General features: G+C 43.6%; 1 protein-coding gene across 1 annotated transcript in view; it reads right to left on the bottom strand.

The window, feature by feature from the left end:
- The window catches only part of SCIN (scinderin), a 51,080-nt gene that overhangs the window by 16,772 nt on the left and 17,316 nt on the right, over positions 1-16,992 (bottom strand). Inside the window, exon 4 of the mRNA XM_086614268.1 lies at positions 15,738-15,887. Coding sequence (XP_086470394.1) covers positions 15,738-15,887 — 150 coding nt within the window. The remainder of the gene's footprint in view (positions 1-15,737; positions 15,888-16,992) is intronic.

Genomic DNA, 16,992 nt, shown 5'->3' with positions numbered 1-16,992 from the left:
TATGCTGGAATTGGGTTGTATCATTACCTAAGCATATGGCTGGCTGAGTTGCAGCTCTCCAGGGCACCTCACCTTTATACAGATAATTCTCATGTGATGCATCAAAAAGAAAACAACTCACGCCAGCTGAGACTATAGTCAAAGGCTCCCAAAGCTTTTCAGCAAGGTCCCCCAATAAAATGACTTAAACCAACAGACAGTTTAAAGGACATTGAGTCTATATATCTACATATAATCTTAGTTTCACACAAATCCAGTGGTAGCTATATACTCAAGATCTTGCTCATATAATTCTCCCTATACAGTCAGGCTTCTCTACTGGGTCTTTACATCTTATGACCCAGCGTACTGACAGCCCTGAGCTGGCTCTCCAGGGCTGCTCTGAGGTTCGAGACCCAGACTCGCAAACCTGCCAGGAATTCCGATCCACAAATCAACCCTACACATCTGAAAACACCAATGCTCTCTTGGGGATGCAAAACAGCCTAGCCACTCTTTTCCCCAGACATCCAACCATATTGGCAACTCCAAACCATATCTCTCATAAATGCACAGGTGCACGTGCAGGTGTTGAAACCACTTTAAAAATCATTATTATTATTATTTATTACTATTTACTGCAGTAGAAATAATCTAAAGAATAATTAAGGGCCCTGAAAGCATACCCTTGCCCCAGCTTCTTCATTCTTTGGGCTTAGCATCTTTCTTTGCAGCTGCTGATTTCCAAACCACAGTGACTCTTCTTATCACTTCACAGTCACTTATCTGCCACGGACAGATTAAGGTGTCAAACCACCCCTTGCTTTCTGTTGCTCCACCATAGAATGATGCTTATCGTCTCTCCACCATTGCTTCCTGTGTGCAGGTTTATCAAAGTCCTGGAGAAAAGCATGAGCAACTCTGGCCTCAGCGAAGGTGCACACAGGTGTAAGGCCGCTATCCTGCAGTGACCACCGCTGTGCACACTCTAACCTCACGGTATACATAAGGCTGTTTAACTACTCGAGGCTTAATCTGCTTCACAGCTGTTTCACAGTAAGACATGCCCACAGCTGGCTACAGCAGCGCCTACCTCGCTTTACATGGCTATTGCCTACTGCCAGCTTACCTCTCCATGAGAGCATCAGACCACCAAGTTGGCATTGTTTTAGCAAAAGTATTTATTAACTCCACACCTTTAGATCTTGTCTGTGGGAGGGAGGTATAACAAGAAATCAATCTGCATTAATTTAGAAAGTTTTGGTTTTTTAAATTCTGTTAAACCTTTGTGTTGACACTCTTCAGTTAGCGCAAGAATATCATAGTGGAAACCAACAGAACATCAGTTCAACTGCCCAAGTTCACTCTTATCTTGTGGTAAATGCAATGTGGCTTATCCTGCCTGCAAAAACATAATCTCCTTTCATATTCTCATGTGCACGAGCTCTTCTCTGTAAATATCTGCACCTTCCCAGAGAAGTGCAAAATGCAGAGCCAAAGCCTTTACTGACAAGTGAAACTCCACTTTGTTGCCTTTAAAAAAGAATAGAAAGAAATCACAGACAAAAGGTTTCTAATCTGTAGGAATGCGACAAGGTAAATAATTTAAAATAAACCCGTAAGAAGAAGAAATTTAGCAAACATTGTCTTTGTAACTGGAGAAGCCAGCTTTGCATCATAAAATAGTTGATATTGATTTAATGGGAGCAAGAAGTTTAAAGAGTTCAGTGAGGCTGAAAATCCAACTAGGAAAACAATACTTGAAGAACACGTCAGGTGAAGGTCAATTAAGAGAGAAAACCAGTTTGGTACAGTTTAACTTGTGTACACTAGCACTGTGTTTGTGTTTATTCTTGCTATACACAGTTTGGGTTAGGTTTTTGGGTCTGAAACTGCACTATTTGTTGTGGCTGTGATCCCAAGTGTCAGATCTCAAAACCACTCAAATTCTCCTCTTTACATGCTAAAAGCAATAGAAAGAAAAGCAAGACTTTTACATGGCTTAAATAAAGCTGTCTTGTGGGCCTGACATTTTATTACTTAATACTTTTGGAAAACAATCAGGATTAGCAGCTCATCATTTACTTTCTTGCATAATCTGACATAAGCAAGTATATCCTGCTCCCACAAACTCAAGGTGCACGTGTAGACTGTGACAGAGAATAAATCCTCTGTGCAGGACAACAAGTCTGAACTACACGCACAGCGTGAACTCATTGGTAGATAAAGGCTTAGATTTTTATTAACCTCCAAAGCAGAGAAGAATATTACAAGGAATGTCTCTCTGAAATAAATATTGCCTCAAATATCTACTCCAGTAGCCAGTAAAAGGAAAAAATCCAGCAGATAGAGGAAAGGATGAATGTGATGCAGGTAAGTAACCACCTGGCTGACCCTGGGTACCAGCGCAGACATACACCCAGAGGATCAGCAGGCAAAGGTGGCTTTGGGGCTTCGCTGCTAAAGTAACCAGCCACAGTTTCATTTCTAATCATTTTGGCTTACTGGTTCTCCGGCCAGAGCGCAACCACTGCAGAGGATATTGTGATCCAGGCAAAACCGACTTTTGACATTGGTCAGACTATGAATAGCCGAATATGCTTATTTCACTGGTTATTGTAACCTGGAACTCTTTCCATCAATCTGAGCAAACGTTCATAGCCTCACACAAAACTACACTCCCAACAGGAAAAAAAAATCCTTTCACTAAACTGCACCCAGGTAGCTACCAGGATTTCTGCCTGAAATTGCCTCTCTCTAGCAATTCCAGCAACAACAGATGTCATTGCATGCTCACCTTGAGCAGAAGACCTCCCACCCGCCTGAACAGAGACTGAAAATAAGATGGAAACAGCCACAACGTGCTGAGAAGTGGACACAAGGATGTTTTATGGTAACAAATAGTTCTGGCACATTGTTAACTTTTTTCGTTGTTTTATTCTATCATGTAATTCATCAAAAGGACTTTCTGGTACTAAGGTCTAAACCTGACCTCTGTGCATTCAGCTTGCTATGAAATAGCAAAACCCATTAGTTGCTCGTGGCACTTTTGACACATAAATTATGGCCTACATTTTTAGCCAGTTTCTGTTGTCTCAGCACTTTCAAATGCAAATCATAATTTTATTCATAGCTCTAGGCTTAAATTCTTAAAAATAGGGCATTAAGCTTTGGCAGTTTTTCCTACAATATTTGCAACTTTGCATATCTGTCTGGAATAATTTGAATATAAAGCCTTTACTGGTATGATAATGATATTCTAACACTAATTTTCTGCTCTGTGAAACAGGCCACGGATAACATGTATACAAAAAAGTATCTAGATCAGTCCTGAGAGTACAAATTCAATGTTTTTCAATAGTTTGCCTTTGAGGTAAAACAGCTACCTTCTGTCCTGCTGGGACTGCGCAGCGGGCTGTACCTAAACTACCTATTTACACTGAGATCAAGTATGCATGAAATGAGTTGAGGAAACCCCCAGTCTCTTATCTTCAAACGTCTGGCTTTTAAGATGCCTCCAAGATGAACAGCGATCCCACATTAAAGAAACTGGGAAGGTGAATGGCAGTAACTATGCAAACACAGCTGACTTTTTGTAACCATTACTGCTGCTGAACATTGAGAATTGAGCTGTTCATCGACCTGCCTACCTGCAGCATAATTAAAAATACAATAAGTAATCACCCCTACATCTTTTTTGCATTTATATCAATCCTCATTTTCTTAATCTTTATCCTTTGTTACTTCTTGCTCTGATACCAGCAGAAATATTAGGAACAAGAGCCAAATCCTGCAGAGACTTGCACATGTGCTTGAGATGCCTGTTTTTCTGCTTTATTGGGACATAAAGTTAGGCACACACTGAAGTCTTTGTAGTTTTGCAGATCTCGGTTTGAAAATCTTGTGGATAAAAAAACTTACATGCTGCATGACAGCGCATGCTTAAACTGGGGTTCGAGTAGCTGCTCACGGGGGTTGAGGTAGTAAGTAAAGTAACATGAGTAACAAATTGGTAGAAATTTCTAAACGGTCGATTAACTCTAATTGTATGCCAAGAGGAAGCCTCAGACACAAAGAATATTCATTTGCTAAAATCCACAAAATTCCCAGCTTTTCGCTCCTGAAGTGCCTCCACTTTCACAGCAGGGCATCTGCAGTGCCACAAGCAGGCTGGACCATATCAGTATGGGGGTAAAAAGAGGAGTATGGCAAATACTCTGTGAAGCTTGAAGCAGCAGGAAACGAGCTGGAGGCAGCAGCAGGTGACAGGCAGCCAGTGATCCTGCCTGAAAACCAGCATTCCCAGAGGACCTAAAGTGACAGGAGGGAGCAGCAGGCAGCCGTGATACACAGCAGCATCAGGGCAAGCAGAAGAAGCTGCAGCAAGGTGTTCAGCACTCAGTCCATGAGATGGGAAAGTGGAAAAAACTACTCAAGAGCTCTGAAATATTTTCCCAGTGCACCACCGGCTGTATTCACAAGCTCAGCATTTCCAGTCTTGTACTGCTCAATACATCAGGCATGCCAGGGGATCCCCTCTGGTATGACACCCAAACTCCTCCACCGAAGACAGAGCACAGAGTTGGATCCTAATGTTTAAGAAAGCAAACCAGACAGTATTTTGACACATTTTCCCTAATGCCTCCTGATGAAACTCAAAATAAATTAAGTATTTATTAGGACAGAAAAAGAGCAAGAATGTTTCTTCCACCTGCTTGTATAGGAGATACATCCTGATTAGCTCTTTGAAAATCATTTCCTCCTGCTAGTTTAGGTGCCCTCCACTAACTGATGTCTCTTCATAAGTTTCTCCACCTCCTCAAAATTTCTTTAAAGGAGCCAACATGTTCTAAGGGGCTATGATTTACAGCTCTTAAAAATTAGAAGTTGCACCATTGATTACTCTAATATTTAAATCTTACATAATTTTATCTTATTTTTACAGGCAAAGACAGGTAATATCAAAGTCATAGACAGTTATGTAAGCAAAAGACCCGGCCCTAATGACCTGCTTTGCAGTAAACACAATAATATATTTGCATAATTCCTCAGCATTTCATGTGGTGGAAATACTGAACTAATCTCATGACACATGAAACATTTTCTTCTGTTCTTCACCCTTGCCCAGATGTGAGAGGACTTTTACTCTAGTGTTACCTGGCCTGGACAGAGAAGAGCAATCTGTGCACATGCAGACTCCTCTGAAAAAAAAAAAAACTACAAAGTTTTCCTCCCTGGGTTCTTCCTGCACTGCAGAACTTTCACTTAACAAAATTTAAGAGCAACCTTGAGCAGAGATCCCTTGAAAGTTGCTCTGCACAGGTGCTAGCATGAGGCAGATCTGCAGGAAAAAAAAAAAAAAAAAATTCTTTCAAGGTGCGTATTTCTTGAGATCCAGATCCATCTTGAGATGCTAGATTCCAGGAAGAGTATATCTCTGAGCTTTTTTGTACAGCAAGGAAACTCTGCCTTTTCAGTTCTCCATGAAATCATCCCGTTGCTAGAAAGTACATGGAAATAACTGCTAACAACTCTTTTCTTTCGCCTTGTCTTCTTAACTATGCTCATTTAATAACTGAAAATTATAGTGTTTTTTCATCAATAGATTTCTTGATAGTCTAGCACAGAAAGGAAAAAGCCATTACAAACTCCATTAATACTCTAACATGTAATTATAAGATCATAATTGACTAACGTGGTAACCCTGCAAGCGCTACAGCTGCTGAAGGGTAGCTAAGATAACACATAACAAAGATGAGTGGTTTTCTCACCCACAAGAACACAAACGAGACACATTATAATTTAATTGCAAGCACTTCCAGAAATTAATTATGATTTTAGAAATTCACTAAGCTACCTAGTACAGAAGCATCTTTCCTAGCATAACAAATCGGGTTTTCAACCATCTATATTATTTTAGCTGTTGCTAAACGATTTAGCTCATGCCATGCAGTACGATACACCTGAACACTTTCTGAAGCAAAATTTCTAATGCAGGCACTGAAATTCATATTTAGAGACTGAATTAAAAGCCTGACTTTCAGATGTACTTGCCACCTGTGCTCCTATTCAGTTTCCTGTCATTAAGTACCTGGGCTTTCAGGCAGCGAAGATTGAAAACTGCAGCTTGAAGAACATTGTGGGTAACTCACAACATGGCTGAGGAGTCCTCCTTACCAGCTTCTGCGGATCTCGGGCAAAACCCCCGCTGATTTTTTTACCTGGGCCTGGGGAAAACTGGGCCAAATGCTCTGCTGGTGCAAAGCAGCATAGCTGTACTGAGACCCAGGCCATGCGTGTTTCGTCTGAGTACAGGCTGCATAATTGAGTCCTTTAATTGGAAATTTGCATCAAGAAAAAGGACTGTCCTTAATGAAGGAGGTACACTCAGTAATTAGGAAGAAAACAGGACGCCGGTTTTGACAGCTTGAAACTGGCCTCCTGCAGGGCAAGGGGTTTGTACTTTGTATCCACATTCGAAACCCATCATAAATTTTAATTAAACAGTGTAATGATTAATAAACTGCCACTCCTCAGGCTGGGCAGATGTTGCTGTGAAAGGCGCAAAAGCACAGGCAGTATTTGTCACCCTAGACTATTTTGAGTTCATATCCTACAAACTCTTACTGTTCGAAATGGCAAGGCTCAAATTGTGTTCTTGCTGACATGTGCATATATCCAAAACCATTCCAGTGAAGAAGCATATTCATCATCCTGAGGGACAAATTCGACCCATAGTTTCAAAGCAGCTTGAGAAAGTTGTCTGTCCATGGGAGTAGCCAAAGCAGCTACAGCTGGTAACTACCGCTAGCAGTTCTGCTATTTGCTGCCCATTGGCTTTCTTAAGTCTTTGCATTCTCATGAAAACGCAGTTAACTTCTCTCTGTGCATCTGACTGCCTAACAATCCTGCAGTGGGGACTGGTACAATTTCTATTGTCCTCACCCCTCTCTCAATATTTTCATTTATCTTTGTTTGTGACTGTTCAATACTGCCTCTGCCCCGGTACTGAAATTCATTTCTAGTTTTATTTCACAAAATTCCCTGGAAGCTCGTCCATTTTCCCCAACTATTTCAATTTAGATAAAATGATACTACTTAGGCTTACATATTCCCAAAGCCATGGATAATTTGGCCTAATATGACTTCATTAAGGTATTTTGCATATTGGGCATTTTCTTGCCAGTGAACAGGTCACACTGGATCATAATAGATACATGCAATTCAGAACTTATGAACACAGAGCATTTGAGTAAAACTCTGTACAAGCTACACAATTAGACAATTGCTTAATCCCTAACAAATGCCTAGAGTTTGTATTCTGCAAAATCTGAAGGACTTGGGAGTACTGGTGGACGAGAAGCTCAATATGAGCCGGCAATGTGCTCTTGCGGCCCAGAAGGCCAACCGCGTCCTGGGCTGCATCAAGAGGAGCGTGGCCAGCAGGTCGAGGGAGGTGATTCTCCCCCTCTACTCTGCCCTCGTGAGACCTCACTTGGAGTACTGCGTCCAGTTCTGGAGTCCCCAACATAAGAAGGACATGGACCAGTTGGAGAGGGTCCAGAGGAGGGCCACGAAGATGATAAGAGGGCTGGAGCACCTTTCCTATGAGGACAGGCTGAAAGAGTTGGGGCTGTTCAGCCTGGAGAAGAGGAGGCTCCGGGGTGACCTTATAGCGGTCTTCCAGTACCTCAAGGGGGCCTACAGGAAAGATGGGGAGAGGCTGTTCAGGAGGGCCAGTTATGATAGGACAAGGGGTAATGGTTTTAAAATAGAGGGAGGTAGGTTCAGGTTGGATATTAGGAAAAAATTTTTTACTATGAGAGTGGTAGAACACTGGAACAGGTTGCCCAGAGAGGTGGTGGATGCTCCATCCCTGGAGACGTTCAAGGCCAGGTTGGACAAGGCCCTGAGCAACCTGATCTAGTTGGAGATATCCCTGTTCCTTGCAGGGGGGTTGGACTAGATGACCTTTGAAGGTCCCTTCCAGCCCTAACCATTCTATGATTCTATGATTCTATGATTCCTAGACTTCCTAGATTAGATCTTAGGAAGAAATTCTTCAGTACGAGGGTGGTGAGACTTTGGAATAAATCGCCCAGAGAAGTTGTGGATGCCCCCTCCCTGGAGGTGTTCAAGGCCAGGTTGGACAGAGCCTTGAGTAGCCTGATCTAGTTGAGAGGCGTCCCTGCCCATGGCAGGGAGGTTGGATTAGATGATCTCTAAGGTCCCTTCCAGCCTATGCCATTCTATGTTCTATGATTCCTCCTGCATCACCCTCACTCCCACTGTTCCTCCACTCCTCTGTATACGAAACAAACATGTTTAGGATGGCTTGACCTCATAATACAACCAAAAGCAAGGGAACAAGAAGAAATGCAAATTTTATGAGAGTAGCAATAGTGATTTTTGCTTTTACAGAGTTGTGGTGGCAGATCCCACTCCTACTGCTTCTGGGGAAGGACCAGGTACCAAACCTTGAGGGCAGGCGCTGCTCTTTGAGCCTTACGCAATGATCTACGTGACAGGACCAGAGACTGCAGGAACCTGCCTAGCTCCTTCAGAGGAGCATGCCCTTGCGCTGTCAAACCCATTTATACTAGTCACAAGCCACAGCAAGCCTCAGCTTTTCCCAGCTGCCTCACTGTGCTCTGTGCTGCTCTTGGAAATTGTCTTTGTTCTGGAGAAAATAATTTTTAGGGGCTTGAATTTAAGAAGAAAGGAAGGAGCAGTCCTTCTCTCTGTCCGTATGCCCAGACACCTATCCAGCCAATTTAAGGTTTACTGGAGCTCGATGTTGTGGTGATGTTTGCATTATTTGGGTCTCCAGAGAAGCAGCCTCTGTAACTTGCATGTGCGATGGGCGCTTCTTCGTCATACGGATAAAATCTCAAGAGCTCAGAAACTGAGTTAGCTCTGGGCAGCGTGACCAGTCCCCTTCCAGTGACAGAGGTGGGAAGGTGCGACTGACTGTAATATGATCAAGCCATTCCCATAGGTCTGTGCACAGTATTTATTCACACCACATGCAAAAATAATCATCCCTGAAGACAATGGCACTCAAGAATTCTCAGGATTAAGCATTTCTTAGGAGCTTGAGAGAAAAAGGAGAGAAGAGAAAGGCTGCATTATGGGAAAGAAGGAAGCAGTTCCTTTTGTTGTTCAATATGTAAACAAGGTGAGTATTTACACAAGTATTTTATGAGACATGAGTCTGCACTCATCTGTTGCAAGGCCACTAGAACTCTACTAAAACCAGGCACACGACAACTGCAAATGCTGAGTAAGCGAAAGTCGTGGCGTTTTTTGTTTAAAGGCAGAAGAGTGATTTCAAAGATGTGTACTAACACGATCTTTCCTTGTCTTGTGGTTTTAGACCTCAGTAGTCACGTTTCTCAGGTTTCATTGTTTCAGGCATGGCATCAAAAACTTTTACAAAAATGAAACAAAGCCAAAAGCCTCAGCAGTAAAAACCGTGGCAATCACAGGCTACCAAGAGCTGCAGTTTTAAAGGAGTCATTTGTGGGGAAACAATAAAAGAGTCCTGAGAATCAGACAGTTTCGACTGCACAGAAAACAAGAGTCATCCTGAAAACTGTTAGCTGAACACTTCATGATTAAGTAGAAGGGACCGGTGCAGGCTCAATACTTACTTTAGGTAAAACTCAGTTTGTCTTACTTTTTCATTGGCTCTTACACCCTGCAGAGAGACTGTCACAGCTGCCTGAGATACTTGAAATCTACCACAGGGAGATGAGCCTATGTAGTCAGAACACTACTGTTAATCTAAAAATCTCTTAGAGTGTCTAATATTTCAAATTACACAAATACAGTAAAACAAATACACGAAGACGTTCTCTTCCTCTCCTAGAGGTATTTTCATCTCTACAGGTATGATACCAGATCAAGGTGTTGCTGTGCTATGCATGGAGGATTGGATGCTTTTCATCTCACCCTTGGGTGACTCAGAACTGAATTTCTGTTTCCTGCATAACTGCAAGCAGCTTCAGCTTGCTGACCAGCTAGAAAACTTAACAAAACCAGACATTTCCAATTCTTTGTTTCTCCAATTTGCCATTACTCTGAAACAAAAGCACAGCTTACACATTCACTAGCCTAACAGAGGACAATAACTTCCCCGGAGAAAGGAAACAGGGTACCTCAGTCATTCATGCATTTCCCACGATGCTGAGTAAGGAGATCATGGGAAACTATTTTTAAAATTTAGCTTCCCCTATTTTGTCCTCTCTTCAGAATTAGAGCTGAGATTCCAACTACAATTAGAAAATTGTCCGTCCTGAGCACGGCTACCTGTTGCTGTGGCTGCACTCTCAGACCTCGGTGATCTCAGTCATTGATCTCTTGGGTATACAAACGTGACGCTTTGAGATCTCTTTTTACACTGCAAGCTGTCCGAAGGACAAGGATCAGTGTCAGTGCAGTCGGCCTAAGGGGGTTTCTGACAGGGCTAGCAACTGACCCTAGAAGATTTTGGTCCTAGGGTAGCTTAGAAACCATATATTTAGTGTTTCTTTTGGTTCAAGGAAAAAAATTAAATGTTGTTAGTGCTACAGGGTCAACTCTACAGGGTTCAAACTGACGCAAGCACTGCTAAGACTTAGTTTTGGATTGGTCCCAGGCAGATGAAAATCTTCTCGTAACACAATTTCAACATTCAGGCCTAAGATTCAGTAGAATGACCAAGTCTATTTGGCTATTTACCTGTGAAAATCAGAGCAGAGTTGGCATCTGGTGAATTTCACTATGGGCAGCTGCGACTGTGGAGACCGGTCACAGTTACTGAGCAGCAAGAGCAGCAATTTGTCCAAGGTGGGCAGTTTATTTTTTAAATTCCCAAGGCAGCAACACTATAGAGCACTGCTTATTTAAACCCGCCAGTGAGTACCTTGCCTAAAGTGCAAACACGGAGGTGAATCCAGGTAAATACCTTTGATGTGCTTGTACAGAAAGTTTCTGCCTTGTCTTCGCAGTCAAAGAGTTCTAGTGATTCCTGCAGCACCTTGAGACCCGCGCACCCACTGCAGGTCTGACCGTCCAGACACACTGCGTTTCCTGAGTACAAGCACAGGATGGTCACTGTGTGTCCCCAAGTGGCCTCTGGTCACTACAGCACGTGAAAAAAGGGCTTGCTGCTCTCAAAACTACTCACGCACCCAGCTTCTAGCCACTGTCCTTCGGAGGGCAAGCAAGCTGGCCTGCTGCAGCAACTCACCCAGCCCTACAGCGTGCTCCAGGCAGCACTCTCCCATGGGGAAATGCACCCTCAGCAAGTCTGCTGAAAACATCAAGCTGTGTGGTGTGGTTGACACACTGGAGGGAAGGGATGCCATCCAGAGGGACCTTGACAGGCTGGAGAGGTGGGCCTGTGCAAACCTCATGAAGTTCAAAAGGCCACGTGCAGGGTCCTGCACATGGGTCAGGGCAATTCCAAGCACGAGTACAGGCTCGGCAGAGAGTGGATTGAGAGCAGCCCTGAAGAGAAGGACTTGGAGGTGTTGGTTGATGAGAAGCTCAACATGAGCTGGCAATGTGCGCTGGTAGCCCAGAAAGCCAACTGCATCCTGGGCTGTATCCAAAGCAGCATGCCCAGCAGGTCGAGGGAGGGCATTCTGCCCCTCTACTCTGCTCTCGTGAGACCCCACCTGGAGTACTGCTAATTCACCTCACCCTCAGCTCCCCAGATCCCAACAGGAATGCAGGCAGGCTGGCAAACACCAGCCCGGCACAGCCACTGCTGCCTCTGCTAATCCTGTAGCAGGAGAAAAGTCTGGCAGGGCTTGCTGCTTCAGCCTGCATGTCTTGCCTCCGTGGTGATGCACAGGCTCAGCAGTCTTGCTTTACTGACTGGGAGACACAACTGTGCTTGTGGAGTAGGGATAAGATCACTAATGGCTCTTTATGTTGGTACTCGTGGTGGATCTGTCAGCCCTGGCCTGGTGAACACTCTTCTAGCAGCGCTGCATGAGCAGGTTAAGCCACTGATATGGAAGTAGATTTCTAGCTCGCAGGAGGGGGAATCATTCCTGACATTTATCAGATGACATAATTTCAGGAAATCTCATTCTGATTTCACTGGCATACTGGATGGCAAAATGAATATTTTGAGTACGTAATTCTTTTCCCCAGGAAAAAAAAAAATCAACCTTTTTCTAAGAAAGCTGGAGATGACAAAAATCCATTCTTGCAAGCATAATGCCAGTTTCAGAGCAGTCAGCCTGGGCATGTGCTACAGCAAGTTAGAGACAATTCTGTGGCAGCAAGGAGAAATCAAATGAAGAACACCAGGAACTGGATACAATTTGAGCAGGAATAGAGATGAATAGCTGGTTTATGTTTGTGAGGTTAACTACTCTCCTGGCTTATTAGCAGCACATTTCAGAGCTCAGTCCAAGCTTTGAAATGGCCACAGCCGAGCTGCAAACCTTGTTACGTGAGCAGCACTTCCAAAACCAAGGCTACCCAGCACCATGCAGGCTAGAAGGTAAGCCCTGGCTGCCAACAAACTCACTCAAATTAGGCTCATTACAGCAATGGCAATAAAAGCCAGGAACCTACTTGCACTGAACTACCCATTTTTCTTCCCTCTACACTCACAGTCCAAAAGGAAAAGCAGAAACTTCTTCATACACTGCTGAGCAAGTGAAGAAAAGATTTATTCCCTGATAGAATAACAATGCACTACAGGATCAAAATACAACCTTGGCCTTTCTCCTGCTCTTAATCACATGTCAAGGTTGCTACAAAACAACAATCACATCCAGCTGAAAAAGTCTGCAAAGGGATGCAGGGATGAGGCCGGTATATCCCTGCCACTCAGCCTGTTGCAGGGAGGTGGCAGCCGGGCTCCTGATGGCCATCTCTGTGGCATGGTGGTCCTGCATCCTTGCTGCAGCGGCATGGGAGGCTGACTTTGCATCTTTTCCTCAGTCAGATCAGAGGTGCAAAGCACAGCTGTTCTGATCAACGCTCCCAACTCACACGTGAGCTCATCGGAACCCCTGTGCAGAGCCTTGAGCAGTAACCCCAGGATGGCGGCTGCTGCCAGGGGACCCTGCCAGCAGGTTCTCACCGTGCCACCCAGCCACCAGCTGCAACTGAACACCGTGACTCAAATAAGGAGCAGGAGCTTGGGCTTTGATTGTCAATCTGTGCTCTTTTCATAAAAGTTACAGGTGTAAAATATATGCCACATCAAAGCCAGCATGAGAAGTCTGTATAAGGAAGTAAAAAGCCAGAGAGAGGATTGTTTGGGTTTTTTTTTTCCCCCTTCAAAAACCTCCAGTGCACTGGGTGCCACCTTCCCTACTTCTGAGCACGCAGCCACATCTGTACTCACATCCACAGGCAAAAGGTCTTTTCAGGCAGACAGACAGATCATCCAAAAGAGTCACCACAGTGAACATGGCCAAGGGCTAGTGGCTCAGCATCTGCCGTATTTGCTGCTTAGGCAATAACTACTTATAATCCATGGATTTCATGGATTCATGGATTTTCTAGGTTGGAAAAGACCTTAGAGATCATCCAGTCCAACCGTCCCTAATTTCCCATTAAACTATATCCCTAAGAAGTTCATCCACCCTTTTCTTAAACACATCCAGGGATGGGGACTCAACCACCTCCCTGGGCAGCCTATTCCAGTGGCTGACAACCCTTTCAGAGAAGAATACTTCCTAACATTCAACCTGAATCTCCCCTGACTAAGCTATACCCATTTCCTCTTGTCCTATCACCCATCACTAATGTAAAGAGCCCTTCCCCCACCTCCCCACCATCCCTTCTCAAGTATTTGTAGGCTGTAATCAGGTCTCCCCTCAGCCTCCTCTTCTCCAGGCTAAACAGCCCCAACTCCCTCAGCCGCTCCCCATAAGTTTTATTTCCCAGCCCCTTGATCAGTTTAGTCGCCCTTCTCTGGACCCGCTCCAGGAGCTCCATATCTCTGTTAAAGCGAGGGGCCCAAAACTGGACACAATATTCCAGGTGCGGCCTCACCAGTGCCGAGTACAGGGGCAGGATCACTTCCCTGCTCCTGCTGGTCACACTATTCTTGATACACGCCAGTATCCCATTGGCCTTTTTGGCCACCTGGGCACGCTGCTGGCTCATATCAAGCCGGTAGTCAACCAACACCCCCAGGTCTTTCTCCGCCAGGCAGCTCTCCAGCCACTCTTCCCCGAGCCTATAGCGATGCTTGGGGTTTTTATACCCCAAGTGAAGGACTCTGCACTTGGCCTTATTAAAGCTCATGCCATTGGCCTCAGCCCAATGATCCAGACTGTTCAAATCCTTCTGAAGGGCCTCCTTACCCTCAATCAGATCGACACAGCCTCCCAGCTTGGTGTCGTCCACAAACTTACTGAGGGAACATTCAATCCCCTCATCCAGGTCATTGATAAAGATGTTAAACAGAACCGGACCCAGTACTGAGCCCTGGGGAACCCCACTGGTGACCGGCCTCCAGACGGATTTAGCCCCATTTACCACCACTCTTTGGGCCCGGCCATCCAGCCAGTTTTTAACCCAAAGGAGGGTGTGCCTCTCCAGGCCAGCAGTTACCAGTTTCTCAACCAGAACACTATGAGAAACTGTATCAAAGGCTTTACTGAGGTCAAGGAAAACTACATCCACAGCCCTTCCCTCATCAACCAGGCGGGTCACCCCATCATAGAAGATGATCAGGTTTGATTGGCAAGACCTGCCTTTCATAAACCCTTGTTGACTGGGCCTGATCACCCGGTTAACCTGTATGTGCTCATTAATAGCACTCACGATAACCTGTTCCATGACTTTGCCCGTCACTGAGGTCAGACTGACAAAACCGAATTGTAAGCACCATCAAAAATAATGGTATACCTTCATGCACCATTAGCATTACTTCCTGAAGTTCATCTGAAGCACAAGATAATATTCTAACTGTACATCTTGAAGTACAAGATAATATTCTAACTGTACATTTTCCATTTTATTAAAGGATTGCTTTATGACCCTGCTTCCCTCTTTCTTCTTTTTAGAAAATTAATGGAAAAAAGCTTAACTTAGCAAACAAATGCCAAGTGACAATGTTTTTATTAGTATGTGGCCCACAACAATGCATCAGTGCTCAATTTTTTCAAGATCTGGAAACTCCATAAATTGGGGATTGTTTTATTTTTTGCAATCTACTTTGATCAACTCAGTTCTGAAATTTAAATTCTGGTTTTTAAGTAAAAGATTAAACTTTCTAAACATATGAGGAAAGGGCTCAGTAGGGTTACTAGGGGTTAAGTGCATAAGAGTTTGTAATATAAGTGGTTATACAAAGCAGTGTGCTTGGTCCTGTGCATCTTCATGCAATTTCCTACGTTTGTTGACATCCTAGACATAGTAATGCTATGCCTTCCTTCTTGTTTGGTGCTGCCCCACCTCGATGCTGCTCTTTCCTCATACAGACCAAATAGTGTGGTTCAGGTATGAGCTATGCTCTTAATTAAGTCACCCTATGGCTAATTCAAAGGAGCAAACATTTAGTTCTTGAAAAAGTGTTCTCAGATGATTAACTATCTCAGACTTTATCACCCAATAAACTTAACACTGCTTGGATAAGGAGGGAAGAGAACTACAAACTGGCCTACCATAATCTAAATCTGACTTCCTGGAGTCCTTGAAGAATATAAGGTTTAAGCCCAATCCTATTTAGTTCCTGAGCTGTAAAAACATTTTATTCATAGCTATGTTACTAACTGGTACACATGTTATAATACCTCTATGAGCTGGTCTGGTTCACTCCCTTCTTCCACAGTAATTAATTTGGACCTTCCATTTCGTTCATTGTCCCGAATGCCAACAGCAACTTGAGTAGCCTTCAGCCGTTCGTATTTATTGCATGATGAGCCACACCACTGATAGATTTCCTAAAATAATTAAAAGGACACACATATTAGCAATAAGATTCAACATTGAGCAAAATCATTAAATCAATATAAATCAATATTTTATTAATATTTATATTACTAGATCTAAACTACCAGAACATCAGTGAAGCTACATCTTTCAGAAATACTTTCCAGAAAAGATTTGCTAAATAACCCAGACATTTGTAAAATGTAAGATATTTAGGTAATGTAATTTAGCATCCACATATTAGGAGATCATGTGATCTCAGAATAGCCAGAGCTTTGGTTTGACTGATTTTTGTCCCAAATACAGATACATCTTCAGCTATCTAAGGAAGCTGAAACTCCTAAATTTGCTGCTGAAAATTATTTTTATTTTATATCTGGCAGCTCATCTTCTATGCTACTTCAGCAATGCTGGTTCTCATCCGTTGCAAGAAACAAAATAATTTCAAAATCTAAAGGAAAATCCTGACTGTATTTGCTACTCAAAGGTGAAGTTAGTTTTTACTTTGGTTGCCTTTCGCTGTGTAATGGTATTTGTCTTGCACTCTGCTGCACAAAACCAGCTCAAGTGCAAACAGATGACGTAAGTTTTCAATATAAAGTCTTCTATACTAGATTTTTCCTCAGCATATAGCTAATCCAATGCTCATAAAAGCTTATTAACCTCAGATTAATGCAAGCTCTTCCAACTGTAGTTATCACAAATGTCTTTATAAATTACTTCTGAAGATTTACAGATCAGGAATGCATAGTTTTTCTGGTTAGTTAAACCACCAAGCTGTTCCCCAGCAGAAGATGGACATACACCTGGCTCCCCTTTCTGCCTCAGGAACTGACTAAAATAGAGCTAAGAGACACATCTGTAAAAGATGCCTCCATTCAGGAAACACGACAGCCAGGAGTAAGCTGCTGCCACTTCAGCACTCCACCCCATCGTAGTCGCCACCTTTACAAGGAGCTCCTCAGACACCGTGGAAACAGCTCTTCATGTCGATGAGCAAGTGCTCTGCTGGCAGTAGCGCACTCCCAGATACCATCTTAGGGGCTTTGAAGGCCTTCCTTTCATCTGTCTGAATATGCAGTGAATAGGTATTCCCTGCACATCATGGGGAAAGGG

The sequence above is a fragment of the Tauraco erythrolophus genome, chromosome 7 (genome assembly GCF_009769465.1).
Source record: "Tauraco erythrolophus isolate bTauEry1 chromosome 7, bTauEry1.pri, whole genome shotgun sequence".
NCBI lineage: Eukaryota > Metazoa > Chordata > Aves > Musophagiformes > Musophagidae > Tauraco > Tauraco erythrolophus.
This window is presented reverse-complemented; position numbering and strand designations above follow the sequence as displayed.